This window comes from Marmota monax, unplaced genomic scaffold (assembly GCF_021218885.2).
Source record: "Marmota monax isolate L192 unplaced genomic scaffold, Marmota_monax_Labrador192_F-V1.1 WCK01_AAM20220418_F8-fsc00013, whole genome shotgun sequence".
Classification (NCBI taxonomy): domain Eukaryota; kingdom Metazoa; phylum Chordata; class Mammalia; order Rodentia; family Sciuridae; genus Marmota; species Marmota monax.
In genome coordinates, this window is record NW_026692202.1 from 12,269,578 (window position 1) to 12,290,238 (window position 20,661).

At 34.6% G+C, this 20,661-nt stretch overlaps 1 protein-coding gene across 2 annotated transcripts in view; it reads right to left on the reverse strand.

The window, feature by feature from the left end:
• Positions 1-3,792: 3,792 nt before the first annotated feature.
• The window catches only part of Klhl32 (kelch like family member 32), a 186,422-nt gene continuing 169,553 nt past the window's right edge, over positions 3,793-20,661 (reverse strand). For both annotated transcript variants that reach the window (XM_046431151.2, XM_058575539.1), the window contains 4 exons: positions 17,106-17,164; positions 13,799-13,991; positions 11,455-11,549; positions 3,793-5,224 (listed from right to left, as the gene is read on the reverse strand). In XM_046431151.2, the coding sequence (XP_046287107.1) occupies positions 5,063-5,224; positions 11,455-11,549; positions 13,799-13,991; positions 17,106-17,164 (509 nt within the window). In that variant the 3' untranslated portion in view covers positions 3,793-5,062. The remainder of the gene's footprint in view (positions 5,225-11,454; positions 11,550-13,798; positions 13,992-17,105; positions 17,165-20,661) is intronic.

Below are 20,661 nucleotides of genomic sequence, written 5' to 3' on the forward strand. Positions count from 1 at the left end.
CCATATCTTCCCATCCATTCCTCAGCAAAGTTTCCTGCTTCTACTGTGTCTTGAGAGTACCAGAAGTCTTCTTTCCCATCCTCTTCCTCTGTTCTGCCCCAACATCCTTTTAGTAGTGGACTGATAACACTAGTTCATGACTTTATCTCTCAGGTATATTTCTAGTGCTAATTTCTCTTTAAATCTCTCTAGTTGCATCTTCCTGAAATCTTAAGAGGCAGTATGTTAAGCTGCCCAAACTAGCTCCTGCTTTCATTTTCTACCCTGGGAATATCCTATTTTCCCAGGATACTTGGCCTTGAAACTTCAGAAGCATCTTAGATTTTTGATTGCTCCCAATTTTCAGTTGATGGCCTATACAGGCTCCTGGGCATTTTTTTATTTTATTTTATTTTTTTGCAATTCCTTGCATCCAAACTTCACCACCCTACACCCCGCCATGGATCACTACAATCTCTTCATCTCTTTTCCTCTGGTCCCCTTTTCTACAGTTTATCCTACACATTGTTCTGAAATCAGTGTTCCTAAAATACTACTTTCTTGTTTAGTTGTCAGCTGCAGGACCTCCAAAAACTTCCCATTGTTTATAAGTTGATGTTAAGACTCCTTAGTCTAGAGCTTTTCTGCCATTTTGACTGAATTGTTTTTGTTTTTGTTTTTGTTTATCAGACTTAACACTTTCCAAACAAAAGATTTAGCTGTTTTCTCTGGATGCCATGTCCATTGTACTCTCGGTCTCATTCATGCTGGGAGTATCATACTTTATATAAAAATCAAAATGAAATACATTTCATTTATACAGAAGCTTAGGACATTTAAACAGGAAGAAAAAATATATACACTTTGGATTTGTGAGCATTCCACTCAAATAATATCTATAAAATACCAAATGGGATGTAAAAGATGATTGAAGGGCAACAGAGTGATGAAAGGATTTTTCATCCTTTAAATCAGACATTAGGATTTGCTTATGATTTAAATTTCAATTTAGTTAACATTTAATTAGAAGGTTTCCATAGGGGAGGGGAAAAAAGACATGGAGGATCCTCTCTGTGCAAAAAATCATTCCGTGTTGAGTTCATTTGCATTAGAAGAATTTCATAGTTTAAAACTTGTATGTCTCTACCTGTATTCTCTTAAGTATACAGTCATGTGCTTCTTAACATGTCAGTCAGTGATGGGCCACATGTACCAAAGTGATCCCATCAGATTATAAGGAAGCTAAAAATGTCCTGTGGCCTAGTGATAGAGTCACTGTGTCATCACAGCACCACACATAACTCACTTGTTTGTGGTAATGCTGGTGTAAACAGACCTACATTACTGCCACTCATAAAAGTAAAGCACATACAATTATGTACAGGACATAATACTTGATAATGATAAATGACTACTACTGGCATATTATTTACTATACTATACTTTTTAATCATTATTTTAGAACATTTATTTTAAAAATGTTTACTGTAAAATAGGGTGTCATGTTACACTGGTAACAGCCTCATACATCTCCTGTTTGTTACATCTCTTGACTGCATCAAGATGTCACATCAAGTGACTGATTTATACCATCTGGGTTTATGTCAGTACACTCTGATATTTGCCTAATGATGCACTTCTCAGAATGTATCTCTGTTATGTGATCTGTGACTGTATTTGACTTTTCCTATATCAATGTCTATTTAAGAAATTATTTGTAGGTCTTAGACCATTCATGGGTTTTATTACCCATTGAACAATGCTTTATTACAGTTTTTTAAAATATTTTTTTAGTCGTTGATGGACCTTTATTTTATTCATTTATTTATATGCAGTACTGAGAATTGAACCCAGTACCTCTCACACGTGAGGCAAGTGCTCTACCACTGAGCCACAACCCCAGCCCTTTATTACAGTTTTTAAAGCTTCTTTATTCTTAAAGAATTGCATGAACCTGTTCCCATGTACTTAAAAAAATCTTTACCAGTTAAGCTTCTGCATTTGAGAAACCCTTTTAGAAATCTGTCCCTAAATCCTACATAATATCATAGCACTCATATTTAAAAGATCAGAGGTAAATATCATAGAAACCTCATCAAAAGTTGTATTGTCTATACTAAGCCACTACTTTTTGATAGCTTTTTACAACAACCTACATCTTCCAGAAACTGATCTCTTTACCTTGTCAGGTAAGAGTGTAGGATACCAATATAAATAATATGCTTTATTTGTTTAGAACAGTTGATTTGGGAAGTTAGCAAAATAACATATTCTTTCACATATTTAATTAGAGTTGTGTTTTCACTCTGTGATAACCTGTATGGGTAAGGTTACCAAAATCAGATTGTAATTGACCAATTTTTACTTGTTAGAATGTTTAGTATGTGATATTCAGTTTATTGCATTTGTGAATTGTGCTTTTAGAAAAAAATTTGGACATTCTTATTTTATATGCAGAGTTATAAGCTATTTGTACCTATAATAAAGATTAAATTTATGTGTTTATAAAATCTATATATTTGACGTAAATTATTCCCATGATTATTCAACTTCCTTCCTTTTTATAACAGATTCACTATTTGAAAAGCAAACTAAAAATAAGCCATATTACCTGGAGAAATAATTTGTTGCTTTTACATTTTGTGGTAAAATGATAAAAATGTTTCAGCTATTGCAGAGGCTGAAGGGGGTACAATAAACATGTACTTAAGGTGTGAGGAAAATATGGGGAAAAAGTATGAAAAGTACCCTAATCATAACCTAAAAGGCATTTTGTTCTTACAGATTTAAGGAATGTGCTCCATTTTAACATTTACATTATTATAGAGAATTATGTCTTTGCTCATTTTTCTTTGAACACTGAGAATATTCTACTAAGATCTGTGTGGTACTACTTTTTGTTTCTGTTTTTAAACTAAAATCTCTAAATGATGTTTTAATCTTTGGAAGTCTTAGGGGTTTCTGTAGAAATTAAAATGCAATATAATTGCCTTTAATTTTGCAGACTCAAAATGGAAGATAAATCAGGATATTTAAATAGAAAATATTATATTTGAACAATTTAATGGAATTTGGCTTATATGACCAACCAAATGGTTTTATAGAATTTTTTTTCTGATTAATGATAATTTCGAGTAAAAGGGCCTAGTTCTAAGCAATCTGGGTTTTTTTCTCTTTAGAAAAGAAATATTCTACTTTTGATGCTACTGTTTGGCTATAGCTTACTGTAAAAGATGCATTCAACTCTATGCAAAACTTTTTAAAATTCTGACTTCAATACTAGATTACATTAGTGAATAATATTTTATAAGGATCACCAAGGAGGATGTGATAATATATGCTGGTTTGTTTTATTTGAGAGTTAGAAATCTGTCCAGAAATAATAAAGGGTAGTCTAAGTCTACCTTTCCATTATCTTTCAGGCAAGATTATTCTTAGGCCATTTCCCTTTCACTCCCTGGATGTAGAGTCTGGTTCTACAAATAGATTTTAATGGGTTAAGGGTAAACTGCTGGAGGAAAAAATTGTGTTTTAAGGAGATTGCATAGGTCCATATATTTTTTAAAATAATGTTTTAGGTATCTTATAAGAGTGTATAAAGTCAGTGGATTCTGTATTTATGATAAAATTTTTTTATTCATTTTTATTACTAAATATGGTTATGTGAATAAAATGACATTTTCTATAAGTGAGGAATTGCTAAATGATTAAAGTGCTGAAGGGAAAAGGTCAGAGTAAAGGATTCCTTTTAATATAGATGACCTTAAGTCCTGGTGAGATTAGGAAAAAAGAAACTCACTTACACTTGTTGAATTTATGTTCAAATGTGATTATTGTTTTATTTATTTTCTTGTCATAGACAAAGCAAACCCAAAAACCTAGCCTAAAAATGAATTCTTATGCATTATTAAAAGTGGTCGTAATAAAATATGTATCAGTGGTGGTGAAAATTCCCACAAGTCCTCAAGATTGACATAACCTTTAACAAAATGGAAAACTTTTATTAGAACTGCCAATTCTAAGTTCAAATTTATGTCAAAGCACTTTATGGTACCATAATTAGTACAACTACTTTTTTTTAGCTTTAAAATGTCATTTTTCACTAAGTGATTTAAAATGAGACTTAATTTAAGAGTTATTATTTGAGCAAGGATTTTAGAAATTTAGATATCTTTGGTATTGGTAAACGTTCTTTTTTCTGGTTAGAAAAGGTGTATGTCTCACATGCTTTTCAGAATCATTTATTTCATAGCATGTTTTCCAAATCCTATCTAGTAATTTCTAAACGTAAAAGTAATCTGATTCAGTTACACGGTTCTCAAGATTGTGAAATGCCTCATAATTTGAGTAGCATTGTTTTTCTTAGGGGAAGTACTTCAGAGCATTTGCCTAATGCTCACAACATTCTTTTGAATTAATATGGAAATCAGTAATGATCCTCCTTAAAAGGTAGGAAGACTACAGTACCAAAAAGTTCTGGCTCAAGGTCAGAGTAACCAAGGCAAAAATTCTGGATATTCCAACTGCTGTTCCAGTGTACTTCTATTATTTGCATCACCTTGAATAAAATATGGCACTTAAAAATTTATGATGTCCTAATGCTGACTCTCTACTGAGCAGGGCTGCATAATGTTAAACTTTAAAAAGAAGAATTAGAAGCTCATGTTTGAGTAGTAAAGGGAGTAAGTGTGGAAGATTTTGAGATCATTGATGCCATTGTGTGAAATTAACTGCATTACCAACAGTGTCATATTGTCCTAGACAGCACTGATTAGAAAAAGTATATAAAGAATGTTTTAAAGATCCATGGAACAATAATGTACCATTAAGTTGACACTAAGCTACATCACAGTAAAAGTCATACATATTGTATTGTATGTTGACATACACTTAGAAGAGTGACAGGAGTTTTCAATAATGTATTTTAGAAAATTGTTCATTTTTTTGCTAATATTTATGTGAATATAAGACCTATAACACAAAACAAGGAAGCATTAAGCACTGAGGCTCTTCATGCCCAGTATCCAACAGTCACCCTTTGTTTTTCCGCCTGGTATGATAGTTATTAACAGAGCATTGGCTTTCAGATGGTGCCAATCCTGTGATGAGGCACTTGAAGAGTTTGAAGGTTAGGGCATGTGAAATATGGGGCTGGGAGGAAGCATGCTGCTATTCCATTGGAAGCAAAAGGGAGTGTAGGCCCATAGAACACTTCTTCTTTGCCTTCTCTACTTACATCCAATACCTACAAAATAAGAAGAGATGATGATTATTTAAAGCTGTATACTCAAAGTAAGCCTGAACCTAAACTTGGTCATGCCATCATCACCATACCTTAGGATGGTACCAGAAATATTTATTAAGTTCCTACTAAGTGTTAGACTGTGTGTACATATTTATAGGTAATATGTGTGTGTGTGTGTTTATAAACATTTAATCTTCAGTAAGAGGTTAGTAGTTATTACCTTCGCTTAATAAAACTGTCTTAGACTTATTAAATAGCTTGTTCAAACTAGTTGGTAGATAGTGTCATAATATTGGCTTACAGATTCTCATCTATAAAATGAAGAAAACATGCAAGACCTTGCAGCTTTATCGTGAAAACGTGATATCTAGCAGAGCATCTGGCACATAGTAAAATATTATAACAGCTTAGTAGCAGGTTCAAAATTAGTTCAGTTGATTCTGGAAATTTTTCCCCGGTTATTTCCACTTCTAGCTGGAGTTCTGTCTCTTTTCTTATAAGGTACAGCTTCTGTTAGACTGTGCCTGCTGTCACCTAACTGAATCCAACTTCACCTCCCTGCTAAGGAAAATGCTGCTCTCCTCCATGTGTCAACTCTATTAGGCTCTTTCCAGCCCTCTATCATCTTTATCTCTGTTCATTTGACTTTCCTCTAATCTCATTTAAAACTTTTTCTCCCTTGGGGTCTATGATTTTATTTTATTTTATTTTTAAAGAAAGAGTGAGAGAATTTTAATATTTATTTTTTAGTATTTGGCGGACACAACATCTTTGTCTGTATGTGGTGCTGAGGATCGAACCCGGGCCACACGCATGCCAGGTGAGCGCGCTGCCGCTTGAGCTACATCCCCAGCCCTGGGGTCTATGATTTTAAAATAAAAGTTTGTCATTGATATTGCCCTATTGCTATCCACTTTTGGTCCCATTCATTCACCTGAACTCTAGATACAGGTGTGCCACCCTACCCACCAAAATCCAACCACAAACCTCTTGATAGACTCCTTTAATGATTTTCGTCTACTCACATCTTCATCTATCATCTATGTGATTGACTCATAAACCTTTAACGCAATAATGCATTATTTTAGATAAAAAGGAGCCCTTGAATTTAAGGGATCCAAGCTCATAAAAGGGAAAAATCACTAAGTGGTAGAATAAAAGAAAAACCAGACTTTTAGCTATGTGGTTTTTTTTTCCCCAAATGGACATTTAACTGTCCCAAACTATTTATTGAACAATATGTCCTGACATTAGTAAGTAGTATTAGAGATACTAACTAGTTTATCTTAACACTAAATATAAATGCTGTTCTTTTTCAGTATCCCATTTACAGTTTCAGTAATGTTTCTTGCAATATCCCATTTATAGTTGTTTTGACAAAGGCAAGTCTCCCCCATTCATTTTCAAATATTTCTTGGTTATTCATATACATTTACTGTCCTAGAGATTTTTTTCTTTCTTTTTTTTTTTGTGTGTGTGTGTGGTACTGGGGATTGAATGGAGGGGTACTTTACCACTGAGGTACATCCCCAACCCTTTTTTATTTTGAGATAGAGTTTAGCTAAATTACTGAGACTAGCCTCAAACTTGTGATCCTCCTGCCTCAGCTTCCCAAATTGCTGGGATTACAGCACTACCGCACCCAACATCTAGAGAAATTTTATCATCAGTTTGACAAGTATCACTTGCCTACCCCATGAGAAAAGGAAAATCTCAATGGGATTTTGATTAATATTTCATTGAATATAGAAAATAGAGATCACAATTATGAAAGTTTAGGTGTTATTTTCAATTTACAGAAAAGAATACAGAATCAGACAACATTAAGTGACTTAATACTGCGTGGTGGCGCTGAGTATCTGAGCTCAAGGATGCAACCCAGAAAGCTTGGATTTTGTGCCTTAATGATATTCCTCCCTCCAACTGAGTACATGTTTAGAAGGCAAAATAACAGTAAGATAATAATCCAGAGCTTTTGTCCAGTTGCCTGGGCCAACAGAGACTACATATGTTAAGCAGATGTAATGTATTTAATCTGAGAAGAGAAAAGGAAGCATTGGCAGTTTTTCTCCAAAACACTCCCCTAAACTGGCAGAAAGAAGGCATTTGGGAGAAGGCAGAGCCAGATTGGCAGCATATCTCCAGCCAAAAGAAAATAATAGTAAATGAAGAGAACAGTAAAAGTGATCTGGAAACAGACTAATCACTTGCACACTTGCACAGCTGCCCCCTTATGTACTACTTGTCATCTGTGGCACACCAGATTAGAGTCAAACTCCTGTGCCAGAAATTTTCTTACATGACCACAGAATAAACAAGAACACCTTCATTTTTGTCAGGAACCTATTTCCAATATTTCCCATGAGTTTTTATTACTAACAAGTCCAGATCTCAACCTTCAAACAAGTATTAATTAAGAGCCTCTCAGCTTTTCTCTCTTTCGAGTTGTCCTTGTGATGAATCATAGTCTGTACTAAGAGCAGTAGCAGGAAATGCAACAGCATGCTTTCTCATGCATCATCCCACGTGGCTGAAACCCACAAATGACTGTTAGATGAACCTGAATTAGGGTCCAGGGGAGCATCTACTGGGATAGATTATTGACTAGCATTTTCAAGGGAAAAGAAAATAATTTAATCCTTCTCCATGTTAGTGAAACAGTTTCTGATCTATTTCATTATGGTCTTTATTTATTGGCCATGCTCTGGATTAATGATGTGTCAATCTTGGGTTAAGGATTATATAGTTATTATTTATGACATAAAAATTTTAAACTCAGGTATTTTTAGTGTGCATATGATTTTCACCATCACTGCCCTCTACTTTCCCTGTTTTGCACTCAGAGACTTCTACTGTCTAGCCACAGTTTTCTCATAAATGTTGTTTCAGTATCCCGTTGTCTTACTTCTCCTATTGGCTATTTTCCATCAAGTGACCTGCTTTCAAACAGGTAAGTGTCTCCAACCATTAATATAATACTCTTAATGCATCAAAAGAAATAGTCACCCATAAAATAAAACATTTGAGCCTTAGTTCAGAAAGAATATTACAACTAGTAACCAGTTGTTAAAACTAAAATACAAGGCACATGATAAGTCTGTTATCCATATACTCACTTACATTAGTTAGTAGTAAAGATTCTTTTAAAAAAATTTTTTTTAGTTATCAACAGGCTTTTTTAAAATTATTTTTATGTGGTGCTGAGAATTGAACCCAGTGCCTCACACATGCTAGGCAAGTGCTCTGCCACTGAGCCACAATCCCTGCCCAGTAGTAGAGACTTTTAGAAACTTATTTTTAAAATGTATCTATACTTTGTAGGACCAGTGTGCCAGCCAAGGGAATAAATATAGAATTTGCAAAAGGATTGGTTCTGTTCATCAAAATGGCTTTTGAATATAGAATTACCCATAGCACTGACTTTAAAAAAAAATACATAGGATATTTTGTTGTATAATCTCAAAGGTGAAATACTTCACTAATACAGACACTGATTAAAATCATTTTTGACCTGGGTACAGTGGTAGGCCTGTAATCCCAGTGACTTGGAGAGCTGAAACAGGAGGATCACAAGTTTGAGGCCATCCTCAGTAACTTAGCAAGAACCTATCTCAAAATAAAAATTAGAAAGGACTGGATGTAGCTTTGTGGTAAAGCACCCCTGGGTTCATTCCCCTGTATCAAAAAATAGCTAAATATGTCCTTGACTCCACTTTTAGAATCACCTTAATCCTGAGAATACTCATGAATATCCTCAGTGGTTTGAAAATACACTTGGGAGATAATACTGCTGGTATAGTGGCACATGCCTCTAGTTCCAGCAGCTCGGGAGGCTGAGGCAGGAGGATCACAAGTTCAAAGCCAACCTCAGCAACTCAGGGAGGCACCAAGCAACTTAGCAAATCCTGTCTCAAAATAAAATTAAACAGCCAGGCATGGGGGCTCAGCGGCTCAGGAGGCTGAGGCAGGAGGATTGTGAGTTCAAAGGCAGCCTCAGCAAATTAGAGAGGCCCTAAGCAATTCAGTAAGGCCCTGTTCTCTAAATAAAATACAAGAAAAAAAAATGGGGAGGGGGGAGCTGGGGATGTGGCTCAGTGGTTAAATGCCCCTGGGTTTAATCCCCAGTACCATGATAATGATGATGATGATACACTTGCCACAATCATTCATCTCCTGAGGATAAGTTTGCTTGTTTGAGAACAGCCAGAAATCATTAGCAATAAATTAGTGTATATCATTAGTGAGTGCTCTAAAGAAAAGCTCTTTGGGGACAAAACCAAAGATGTGACTATGAAGTTTTGTTTTGCTTCTTAATTTTCTATGTCTTCAACCTAACTTTCAAGACTATTCTAAAACAGGAGGTGTGGGTTTTTTTTAAAATACAGGAGCACTCTGGTCCTCTAAGTTTGATATATATAGTAAGTTTTCATTATTTTTTCATTAAGTTATAGCTTCAACTTGTTTTCTATTCCTTGAGATAATTTAATATTAAAATTAGTAGAAATATGCCCAAAAATATATCTGAAATTTTCAAATTTACTTCGCGATAAACCAGACTTGCTTCCATTATGAAAATGATCAAACACAAGGTCTCAAAGCCACTTAAAAAAAGTGGTCCAGCACTGTAAAGCTCTGCCTGTAGCCCAGTTCAAATGTTGTCACCAATTCTGAAAAGTGAAAAATTAAAAATAGCTAAAGAACTATGAAAGCTGTCAAGTATGTGCTTGCATGAAGACTAGAAGCACCCTGAGGAGAACAGTTTATTTGTTGTTATGCAGATACCAGGCAGCCTTTCATTAACTCCCATCAAATATTATGTTCTTTTTTCGTATGTGATTTATAATTTTCCATTATATCATCATTTCCTTATTCATTAATTTTCTCTTATTTTTATCTACTATGTTCTTTGAGCTTATTTTTTTATTCATTTTCTAATGTATTGAGCTATATTTATGTCACAAATGTAATTATGTATTCATTTACACACAGTTCTGGGAATTTTTTTTAAGTTCTATTATGATTTCTTTAGCCCATAAGTTATGTGGCTATGGGTTTAATTATTTCCAGATAAACAAGGGTTTACACAACTTGTTGGTAAGTTCGAAGTTAATTGCATTGCATTAGAGGTACAAACTAAATCATACTTAATTTTTGAAATTTATTGAAAATTTTTTTTAACTTGAAGCACATGACAGGTTTTTGTAAATGCTTCATGTATACTAAGAAAAAATGTATTCTAACTGTTCACTCTAGAATTCACATTCATTCCATCAAGCTTGTTAGCTGTATTTTTCATATCTAACCTCTCCTTGCTGACATTTTTTTTGCTTGATCTATATGAATGATAAAAGTATGTCAGAATTTCCAGACAAACCTCTGACAAGTAAAATCAGGAGGAAAAAAAGCAAACAATATTATGAATGAGCGGGAGATGTAACTGAAGATAACACAATGAGATGCTTATAATTTCAAAAACTTAGACAACACGGAGAATAAAAAGCTTGGAAAGTTCTAAATTATTAAAGATCCTGAAGCAGTTGTTAAAAATCTTTCCACAAAGATGAGATTAAATAATATGAGTAGTTTAAGGATATACTTTTCTGGTTGTCAGGAAAAAGGTCAGTGCTAATATATGTCAGAATTTTATCAGAGAACATGTAAAATAGAAAACTATGGTAAGGATTATAAAATAATAATAGGAATAATACCTTAAATATGTATATCAACAAAGGCCACTGCTGTTCTGGAAGGCCCAGCTGGCAACCTGCCCAGCCTGGGCTGCTCACATGCCGACAAGCTAGGGTTATTTCTTTGAGGCAGAGGCTGTCCCTGTCAGACCAGCCATTAACTATTACCATTCACAGCCTTTGCCAGGAAAGAAGAAAACCTTTGAAAGTGCCATTTATGGAAATGAACAAATCGTGATACAGAAAATAAGGTAATGCGGGGAAAAAGAGGTATCCATAAAGTTTTGGGAGTATGACAAACTATTACCAAAGATGTTTAAATTTTTTTGTTTTGTAACAAAAGGGTAAGGTATCTCAGTTTCCGATATATTTTACACTTATTTTCAAAGCTGTGTCTGTCTATCTGTATTTTCAAGAGAGCTCAATTGTTTAGTAGGCACAGTTTTTAGGATACAGCATGAAGTCTAGAGGCCAAATATCTACACTACAAAACATCCTCACTGAATCACTTGAGCAAATTCAAAAGGAACTTCAACCACTCACCTGGATACAAGCCAGGGGTTCATTTGTCCAAATCGAATATCCACCGACTAAATATATTCTCCCATTATGGACAGCAACTCCAGATTCATTCTGGCCTAAAGTAAAGAGAACACAATAAAAAGAAAGAAATCTGTTTCTTACATATTTTAATTAACCCTTTTGCCACTGAACGATACAATTTTCCCCTGTGGTACATCTGTATACTCCATGAGATTTTTACAGCAACTGATCACTGTCTCCAGTATTATGGAGAATTAACCACTATTTCTCAGAGAATGAATCTGTGTTGGGTCAAAACCAAGTCAAAACATTTATTAGCCAGAAAAGTTAGTAAATGTAATATTAAATACAGCATAATAAGAGTTCTATATTATGCCGTATGCCATTAATTTATAATGGCAGAAATAAGGTATATTTTAGAAATGCAAAACTCTTTTTGCATCCACAAATGCTTTTAAAGCAAGTGCTTACATCTATAAACCAATACCTACAACCTCAAAAAGCCAATAAAACAGAGCCATGCCCCTAGCATGCCCTAAATGAAGACAAATGGCAGAAAAAAATGATAAAGTTGCTACCCTCCCTTTCTTTACATACACAACAGTTTTAGGATTATATTAAAGTTCTTGAGCTGGGACTAGTGTGGATAATCCCTAGATACTGACACGCCAAAATGATGAAATGTTTCCCCTCCCATTTCAAAAAAGAAGACAAAATAACTCACGAACACAAATTCTTCCCTGGAGGCCATCAGAGAGTGAAAGAGTCCCTTTTTATTGATGAGCTGACACAGGACTCACTGGAGTAATAAATAAGCTGGATTCTATAGCAGGCAGAATCCAGATCCAGAGATGGAGGATCTAAGGTACTACCACAACTGAGAGTTAAGTACTTGTAATGGGCCTCAAAAATCATTTTGAAAAAACAGGAGCTCAATACAAAGCATACACATCTCTGGTTATGCTCCCAATGTTGCCCTCCAATAGCAGCCTTGACTAATTGAATGCTCACTAGCATATTAAAATGTCTTCAGGAACTAATCTAACCCACCATTTTGAGTTTGTGATTTTCCTATTATTTGAGCAGCCCTGATAGCTACCTGATTGTTTGGGGATATTAATGATGCAAGTTGACAGGAGAAAAAAAGTTCACTTACAAAAAGAAATATTAGAAGTTGCGTTTCAGCTTTGTTTTCATTCTTTGGGATGAGGATGGGCTACAGCTAGGATTGACCTGTGGAAATGCTTGGATGGAATGTGTGGCCAGAAACATGATCAAACCCCTATTCACAGAACTACTCTAAGATTTAATTTCTAGGAGACTACACCCAGAAACAGTATTTGACAGTGACAAATAATGAAGACCATTCTCCTGAACTCACAAGAAATAAGACAACAAAACAATGAGAAATACAAAATAAATTTTTTCTGTAAAAAGAGCTAACTCTTTCAGTGCCTCATTCCTCCCCCATGCATCAAAGTTCCTATATGAATATTCATCGATGGTAACAGTCTTGACATGTTTCTCTTAGTCACATGAGAATGCACAGAGGTAGTACAGGCTCTGAGAAACGAGATGCCAGCCATGTGCTGGAGTCCAATTTTTTTGTGAAAGATAATGCATGCCTTTCTGGTTAATAATAAAAGCAAGTCGTTGTTACTCGTATTGTTGGTAATTCCCATTCTGGCTGGAGTGAGATGAAATCTTAGTGTAGCAACTCACAATAGCTATTCCATGGAGTCAACCTAAATGCTGTTCAATAGATGAATGAATTAAGAAAATGTGGCATGTATAGAACAATAGAGTATGACTCAGCCATAAACAAGAATGACTATGACATTTGCTGGTGAATAGATAGAATGGAGACTATCATGCTAAGTGGAATAAGTCAATCCTCCCAAAAAAACAAAGGTTGAATGTTTTCTGTTAGTTGGAAGCTAACCCTCAATAAGGGGAGAGGGAGAATAGAAGTTCAGTGAATTAGACAAAGGGGAATGAAGGGAGAGGAGGAGCGATAGGAAAAGAAAAGACAATAGAATGAATCTGACATAACTTTCCTATGTATATATATATGAATACCACAGTGAAGCCCACCATAGTGTATATCCACAAGACTAGGGTCCTAATTAGAATAGGATATATTCCATGCTTGTATAAGTATATATACTGTCATGTATAGCTAAAAAGAACCAGTTTAAAAAAAAAAAAAAACGGTTGTTATACCCACTATGCACTTAACATTTAGAGATGCACTATGGATGTCTAAGAAAACAAGTTTGGCAACTTCATGAATCGGCATTTTATTTTATTTTTTTAAACTTATTTACTTAATCAAGATACTTGCCAGTTAACAGGTTGAAATTACAACGTGTCCACTGGTCAGTGTCAATGTTATAGGAATCTATATGTCTCACAAGGATCCGGTCATTATTGTAGTCTAGGTCATTGCCTCCAAGAACATAAAGCTTCCTTTGGACAGCAGCCATGGAATGGTAGACCCTTCTCTGGAGCATGGGACTGCGGCTTATCCACTTATTCTGAAAAAAAGAAATTCAAGTTCATTCTGAAATAAGAGACTTCCTTGGCATAAAACAGCAGTGGATAGCTCATTAGTAGTGAGAACCCTAATGTTCATTAGTCACTTCTTTTTTTAATATCATGCTTTATTTATTTCTTTTTATGTGGTGCTGAGGATCGAACCCAGGGCCTCACATGTGCAAGGCAAGCGCTCTGCCACTGAGCCAGAACCCCAGCCCCTTATCAGTCACTTTTATTTGAATATTGTTTAAATATCTTGAAAGGTATAGGCTTCTTTCATGAGAACAAGTACAAAAGAACTATGTATTCTCATTCTATTTGTGATTTCTATAAGGCCCTTCATTTGTTTGTTTCATTTTATAAGACAGTTTTTCATTTTATAAGGGAAACACTAAAACTTTTCATGATGGTTATCTTACCCACTTCAGAGAATTTACTGATAAAAATCACTTAAGAGTGAAAACCCATGGCTAAGGTATACTGGGGCTAGTGATTAAGCATAATGATTAGGAACAAGTTTCTGGGTCCAGAATGCCTGGGTTATAACGCATGTGTGATCTTGAGCAATTTACTTAACCTCTCTGTGCCTATTTTCTCATCTGTGGATACAATATCTACCTGATGGAGTTAATGGGGAAATTAATACCTACCCAATGAACCAGTCGATTAAATGTGATAACATACATAAAGCACTTGGGAAATGTCTGATATATAATAAATGTACAATACATGTCTACTTAAAAAAAATAAGTTATTTTAATAATCACTGTTATAATAATCATGTAGGCCCCTAAATAAGCTAGATTAGAGTGGCTTTTCTGTTCTCTCCAAAGTTAACCTGAGATCCATGGATGAGCTAAGGTCTGGTTCAGCAACAAACTTCCCACATTTCCTTTGCATCGTCATCCTTTAATATATTTACAGTTACAACTTTTGCCAAACTGAGAGAAGTCATTTCTAGGTACATGTTTATTTATATTGGTAGAAAGTCAAGTTTTATATGAGCACTTTAAGGAATGGTGGAACCTTCAATATTTGGTTCTAGGTCACTGTTGGTAATGAGGAGGGTACATGCTTAAAATAAGAGTTTTATTTAAAATATAATATAAATTATAAAATTAGAAGAGACTCAAATATGACTTTAACTTTAAATATCAACCAAGTAATGGACAGGTAAGTAAACTGAGCCATTTTATTTCTCCATAAACACTAAACACACAGGAAGAACCTAATTTCCTTTTTTGCCAGGAAAATTTGGATTTCAACCAGAAAAAGTCATATGATGTTTTGAATACATAGAACATCACTAGTTCACAAGGCTGTAATGGAAGAAGCAAACAGCAACAACAAGCATGTCTGTTTAAACATTGGCATATACACTGCAGGCATATATTCACCATAGGTATAGACACTATGGGCATATATTCACTAAAGGCATATATACTAGGTCATTTCTAATTTCTCTTTTAAAGATACACTCTGGAAAAACAGTTGTTTGTACATTATCAGCTCCCCATTGAACATGTTTATAATAAGAATTTCCTTCTAATCAAATATCTTCTTTAATAAAATAATCAAGTCTTTCTTTAGATGTTTTGCTTAGACATATCTTTAATACATTACACTTGAGTGAATTTAACTAAAAACTCTGATGATGCTTTTCTTAGGTGCTTTCTATGAGATGACCCATTATAGTATCAGGAATCAATGTTTGTATTAGCAGTCCAGTCCCCTGCCATAAGACTATAGATGCCATCTGGTTTGCAAAGCCTGCCTACATCCCCTGATTATATCTTTAGCTTCCTTCACTGCAGTGCCTGTCAGGTGAGCCGCCAACCGCTGCAAAGGCAAAGAAACAGGGAGGCCTGGTGGGGTCATTCCTAATAAGCTAGCGTGTGAATACTAATCAGTGGTGGGGAAGCAGAGGTCACCCCAGCCTGCCTATTGGCAGGTAGCGATGTGCTCTGTGGCAGATGGCAGGCATTATCGACTCTCCACAAAGGCCTAGAAGAGAAATAAGCACCAGGGCTGAATGATAGAGTTATTGAGATTCTGAGCAAGATGCAAGCAGATGTGATGTTTGCCAGTACCCACCGTAAACAATATGCCAGCAGAATTTTTAAAAAGAGCATGTGTGTACAAACATGAAACAGAACTCATTTGAGCAATGTTAACACCTTCTTCCTCTTTAACCATGTAAGCACCCAGCTCAAGCAACTGCAATTAATGATCCCCCTTGAGACAGCTGACCCATGGACATTTAGTCTCTGAAATTTACAGCTTCTAATGACATCAGGAGACACACTTGTGAAAAGAGAAATGCCTTCATTAAATTCTGAATCAATTGCTAAAATAAAAAGATAACCAAATACACTGAGGACCACAGACAAATCTTTAGTGGTCAATCCTGACTCAGACTGCCAAGGTCAACCTGTTGTTTCATATCTCAATATCTTCAATTGATTAATATAAACCTCAAAATCAAATCACTTGTGAGTATTGTCAAACATAGAAATGGAAAAATTCTTTAGGATCTGCCAAAGTTGTAGATATTTTGGTAGAAAGAAAAGAGAATAAAATATTTCTTTGGGAGGACACAAACATCATTAAGTATACAATGAAAAGTGGACAAACAGGTACAATCTGGATGCTTCTGATTTAGGCCCCAGCTATTGGATGAAAAATATACTCAACTCTTCAGAGACTTTTACCTTGAATGCATTTTAGGTACTGTTCTAAAAAATGTTGTTTATATTAAGTTAAATATTTTTTGGTTATTTGATTTGAAAATAAAATTACAAGCATGCTTTTCCCTTACAATGGCATCCCTTCCAGGAGGGGACAGCTATAGAACAATCAATCCTTTCTGCATTATACAAAGCTCTAAAAGAATGACGCATTATGAATAGCACAAACTAGAGGAACTGGAATTTTGTAACAATAACAACAAAAATGTAAACAAAAAATTTTACACAAATAAGCTCACGATCCCTATATGAGCTTAAGATGACTGTTTGCAGGTACAGACCTGACATTCCAATTATTAATTCCTGTGGGAATATTTAAAAATTCATTTTAATTAGGTTAATGAGCTTTTCTTATATGATTCTTACCTGGTTAGGTTCATATACCATTAGTCTGTTCTGATACTGTGCGGTGTTAGTTACTCCACCTGTAACAAAGTAACGTGTTAGAGCATAATAATGAAATACAATGAAAAAAGAATTAGCTACAGCTAAGGATTTGTTTGTATACTTCCTGGTGAATCCATGATATGATCAAGAAGTTATTATTGATGAAGTAATAGTATATTTTATTTTTCCTTTTTTTTTTTTTTGTGGTACTAGGAATTAAACCAAGGGCCACTACCACCACCACTAAGCTATATCTCCCAGCTTTCTTTTCTTTCTTTCTTTCATTTTTTTTAAGATGAGGTCTCACTGTTGCCCAGACTGGCCTTGAACTTGAGATCCTTCTACCTCAGTCTCCTGAGTTGCTAGGATTACAGATGTGTGCCACCATGCCTGGAAAGCAATTTCATTTTTAAGAAACGTTTCAGAAGCCCTCCATTTGAGAACAAGCAACAAGCCTGCTGATGTTATCAAAAGGGCCCCCAATTTTGGCAAGTTGCTCTGCATGGCCAGAATAAGGGACATTATATAGGGGAAGAGTGGAGTGAACACAGTACACATAGACAAATCACTATATAACATATGCCAAGGACATGTTATATGGAAAATTCTTTCCACTAGCTAAATTTACAATTTTAAAGCTATACTCTCCATTTATTAACACAGTGATATCTTGATATTTCTTTGGAACAACTATATATATAGCAAAGGACATTACTTATCAAAAGGGATTTGGAGCCAGTGCTGTGCAATAGATATAACAAAAGTCATAAATGTGAGTCGCATATACAATTATAAATTTTCCAGTAGCCACATTAAAAAGTAAAAAGGAGTAGTGAACTTTAATAATAAATTCTATTACCTCTATATAGTCAAAATATAATTTCAACATGAAATCAATATAAGGAAGTATTTTATATTTTTTCAATACCAAGTATTCAAAGTCCAGAGTATATTTGACACAGGACAGATTAGACACATTTCAAATACTTAAAAAGGCACATGTGGCTAATGGCTACCAAACTGGACAGAACAAATCTGAAATTCTCCTGTGTAGCTGTTGTGGTCAATTTTTATAAAACCTCCTTAACAGTGCTTAGATTCAAGAGAATTAAGACCTTCTGTTTAATTAAAACCCACAAAAAAATCATCAAACTTTTTAGGTATTTCTTCTATTTGTCCTCATAGGGGCTGAACACCCCTAATTCAAAAATCCAAATCCTAATGTTCCAGAATTTGAAAACTTTTGAACACTCACATGATGCCACAAGTGGAAAATTCTACACCCAACCTCAAGTGACAGATTGTAGTCAAAATACAGGCACACTAAAAATGCTGTGTAAAATTATATGTATATATAAAAAAAAAATTTGTGTTTAGATTTGGTTCCCATCTTCAAGACATCTCTGTATGTGTAGGCAAATATTCAAAATCTGAATAAATCCAAAATTGAAACACTTTTGGTCCCAAGCACTTTAGATAGAGGATACTTGACCTACACTTTTTTTCATGGTTTTGGTATACAATAAGTCCTATGAAGTCCAAAATCTTTTAAATCATATCTTAATTTTTTTACCATCAAATGTAAAAACTAAAGAACAACACATAAAACAATACAGTGAGAAAATTTTAGGTAATAAAATAACAGGAATACAGGAACCAAAAATGTCTTTCTTTAGAAATATTGCCTTATACTTAGTTCTAGACACTACTGTAAAATGAATAACATTCTTGCTTTAATAAGTGTCATGAAGAAGCAGGTAATTTTGCAATAAAGATCTGAAATTGAGCCAGGCTAACAAATGGTAATTTTTTGAATTAAAAACATATATACTGGGCTGGGATTGTAGCTCATCATTAGAGTGCTTGCCTAGCACATGTGAGGCACTGTGTTTGATCCTCATCACCACATAAAAATAAATAAATAAAATAAAGGTATTTTGTCCATCTACAACTAAAAAAAATTTAAGAAATTAAAAAAAATTAAAAAACATAATACTGCTATAATAATGACCAAGAAGTCTTTATGTTTCTCCAGTTTCAAGTCACTTCCTGCCGCTAGGTCCCTGACCTTTCTTAGGACATTTATTTTAGAAAGATTATTTATAAATTATTTCTCTGCCTCTTTGAGATAAAAATCATTTTAAAAGACACATTCTACTTTTACAATCCAAGAAAAACTTCGAGGACTTGGGTGGGAGCCATCCCTTTGAAATATAAGCAAGATGGCACCCTATCTCCCAATTTCTTTGGGAGGGCAGGAACCTAATACTGATATGCACCAATAAGCAACAGCCTCATCACAGGGAATAAGAGCAAACTAAGAAGTAACTGAATGTGCTCAACAACATACATCGATCCATCTTCCCCCCAAATTTCCTCAGTACTTTTCTGCTTGTTCACCCCAGTGCTTAAAAAGCAGTTCTTAAAAATCTCTTTGCTTTAAAGGAGTTTATTCCAAACTCCATTCTGATCTCTCTCCCCGCACTGAAATAGTCCGTTTAACTTTATCCAGTACAATTTTGGCTTTGACTGTTCAAATGCTTTGAATAGGTCTTCACCATCAACTCCATGGTTAAGTTTCAAATCAGCTTGAATATGATGCAGAGGGTTAGTGCCTAACTCTCAACTGAGCTGGAAGAATCAACAAATACTAATGGACACATAAAGATGAGGGAACCCGCCCAGACCAATCATTACTCTGATTCAATCCCTATAAGGAAATTATATCTTTCACATATTTGATCATGGAGTAGCTTGAAGGTTACACTTTTTTTTTTTAATTCTAAGGCTTTCAACCACTTTTATGATCAATAAAAGTTTTGTCATCAGAGAAAATTAACGAAGAATAGAAGGGAGATTCTTGCCCTCAAAAATATTTTCTCTGGATTTCTCATTGAACGTCTCATTTCTAAAATGAAACAAAAGGAAAACACATTTAAGAAAGCTGAGCCTAAAATGCCTATGTAGTCAAGATGTGTGTCAAAATAAATTTTAATGTTTGTTGCTTTTCTCCAAATCTTTCCTTTCCTACCCAATTAAAAATGGAATATTTAATAATTCTCTTTCAGAATAACCACACAAGAACCATCAAATCATATACATGTTCAAGGTTAATATGATTGTCATTGCTTTCAGCCTGGGACATAGCTACTGGATTAATGTCCAGCTTTCCTTTAATCATTTCTGTAATTGAAAGGGAACAGAAGATAAAAGTTCCCACCTATTATTTTAAAACTTTGCAAGTTTCCCTACTTGTTTTAGAAATATGGGACAGAATTAGTATCTACTGCAGTCAACTCTCCACTTTATGACACTATTTGAAAATATTTACATGACTGTATGTATCAGACTCTGCCCCTTATAGATTAAATTCATAAGCAATGGATTAGAATGGAGCTATTATATCCCCACTCCCAAACAGGGCACACAATATCTCCATGTATAATAAATAATGATAATTATTATTTAGAATTATTATTTACTAGCTTCCATAGATGCATCTATAATAGAATGTTTTGTTAATTTGCACTCAGTA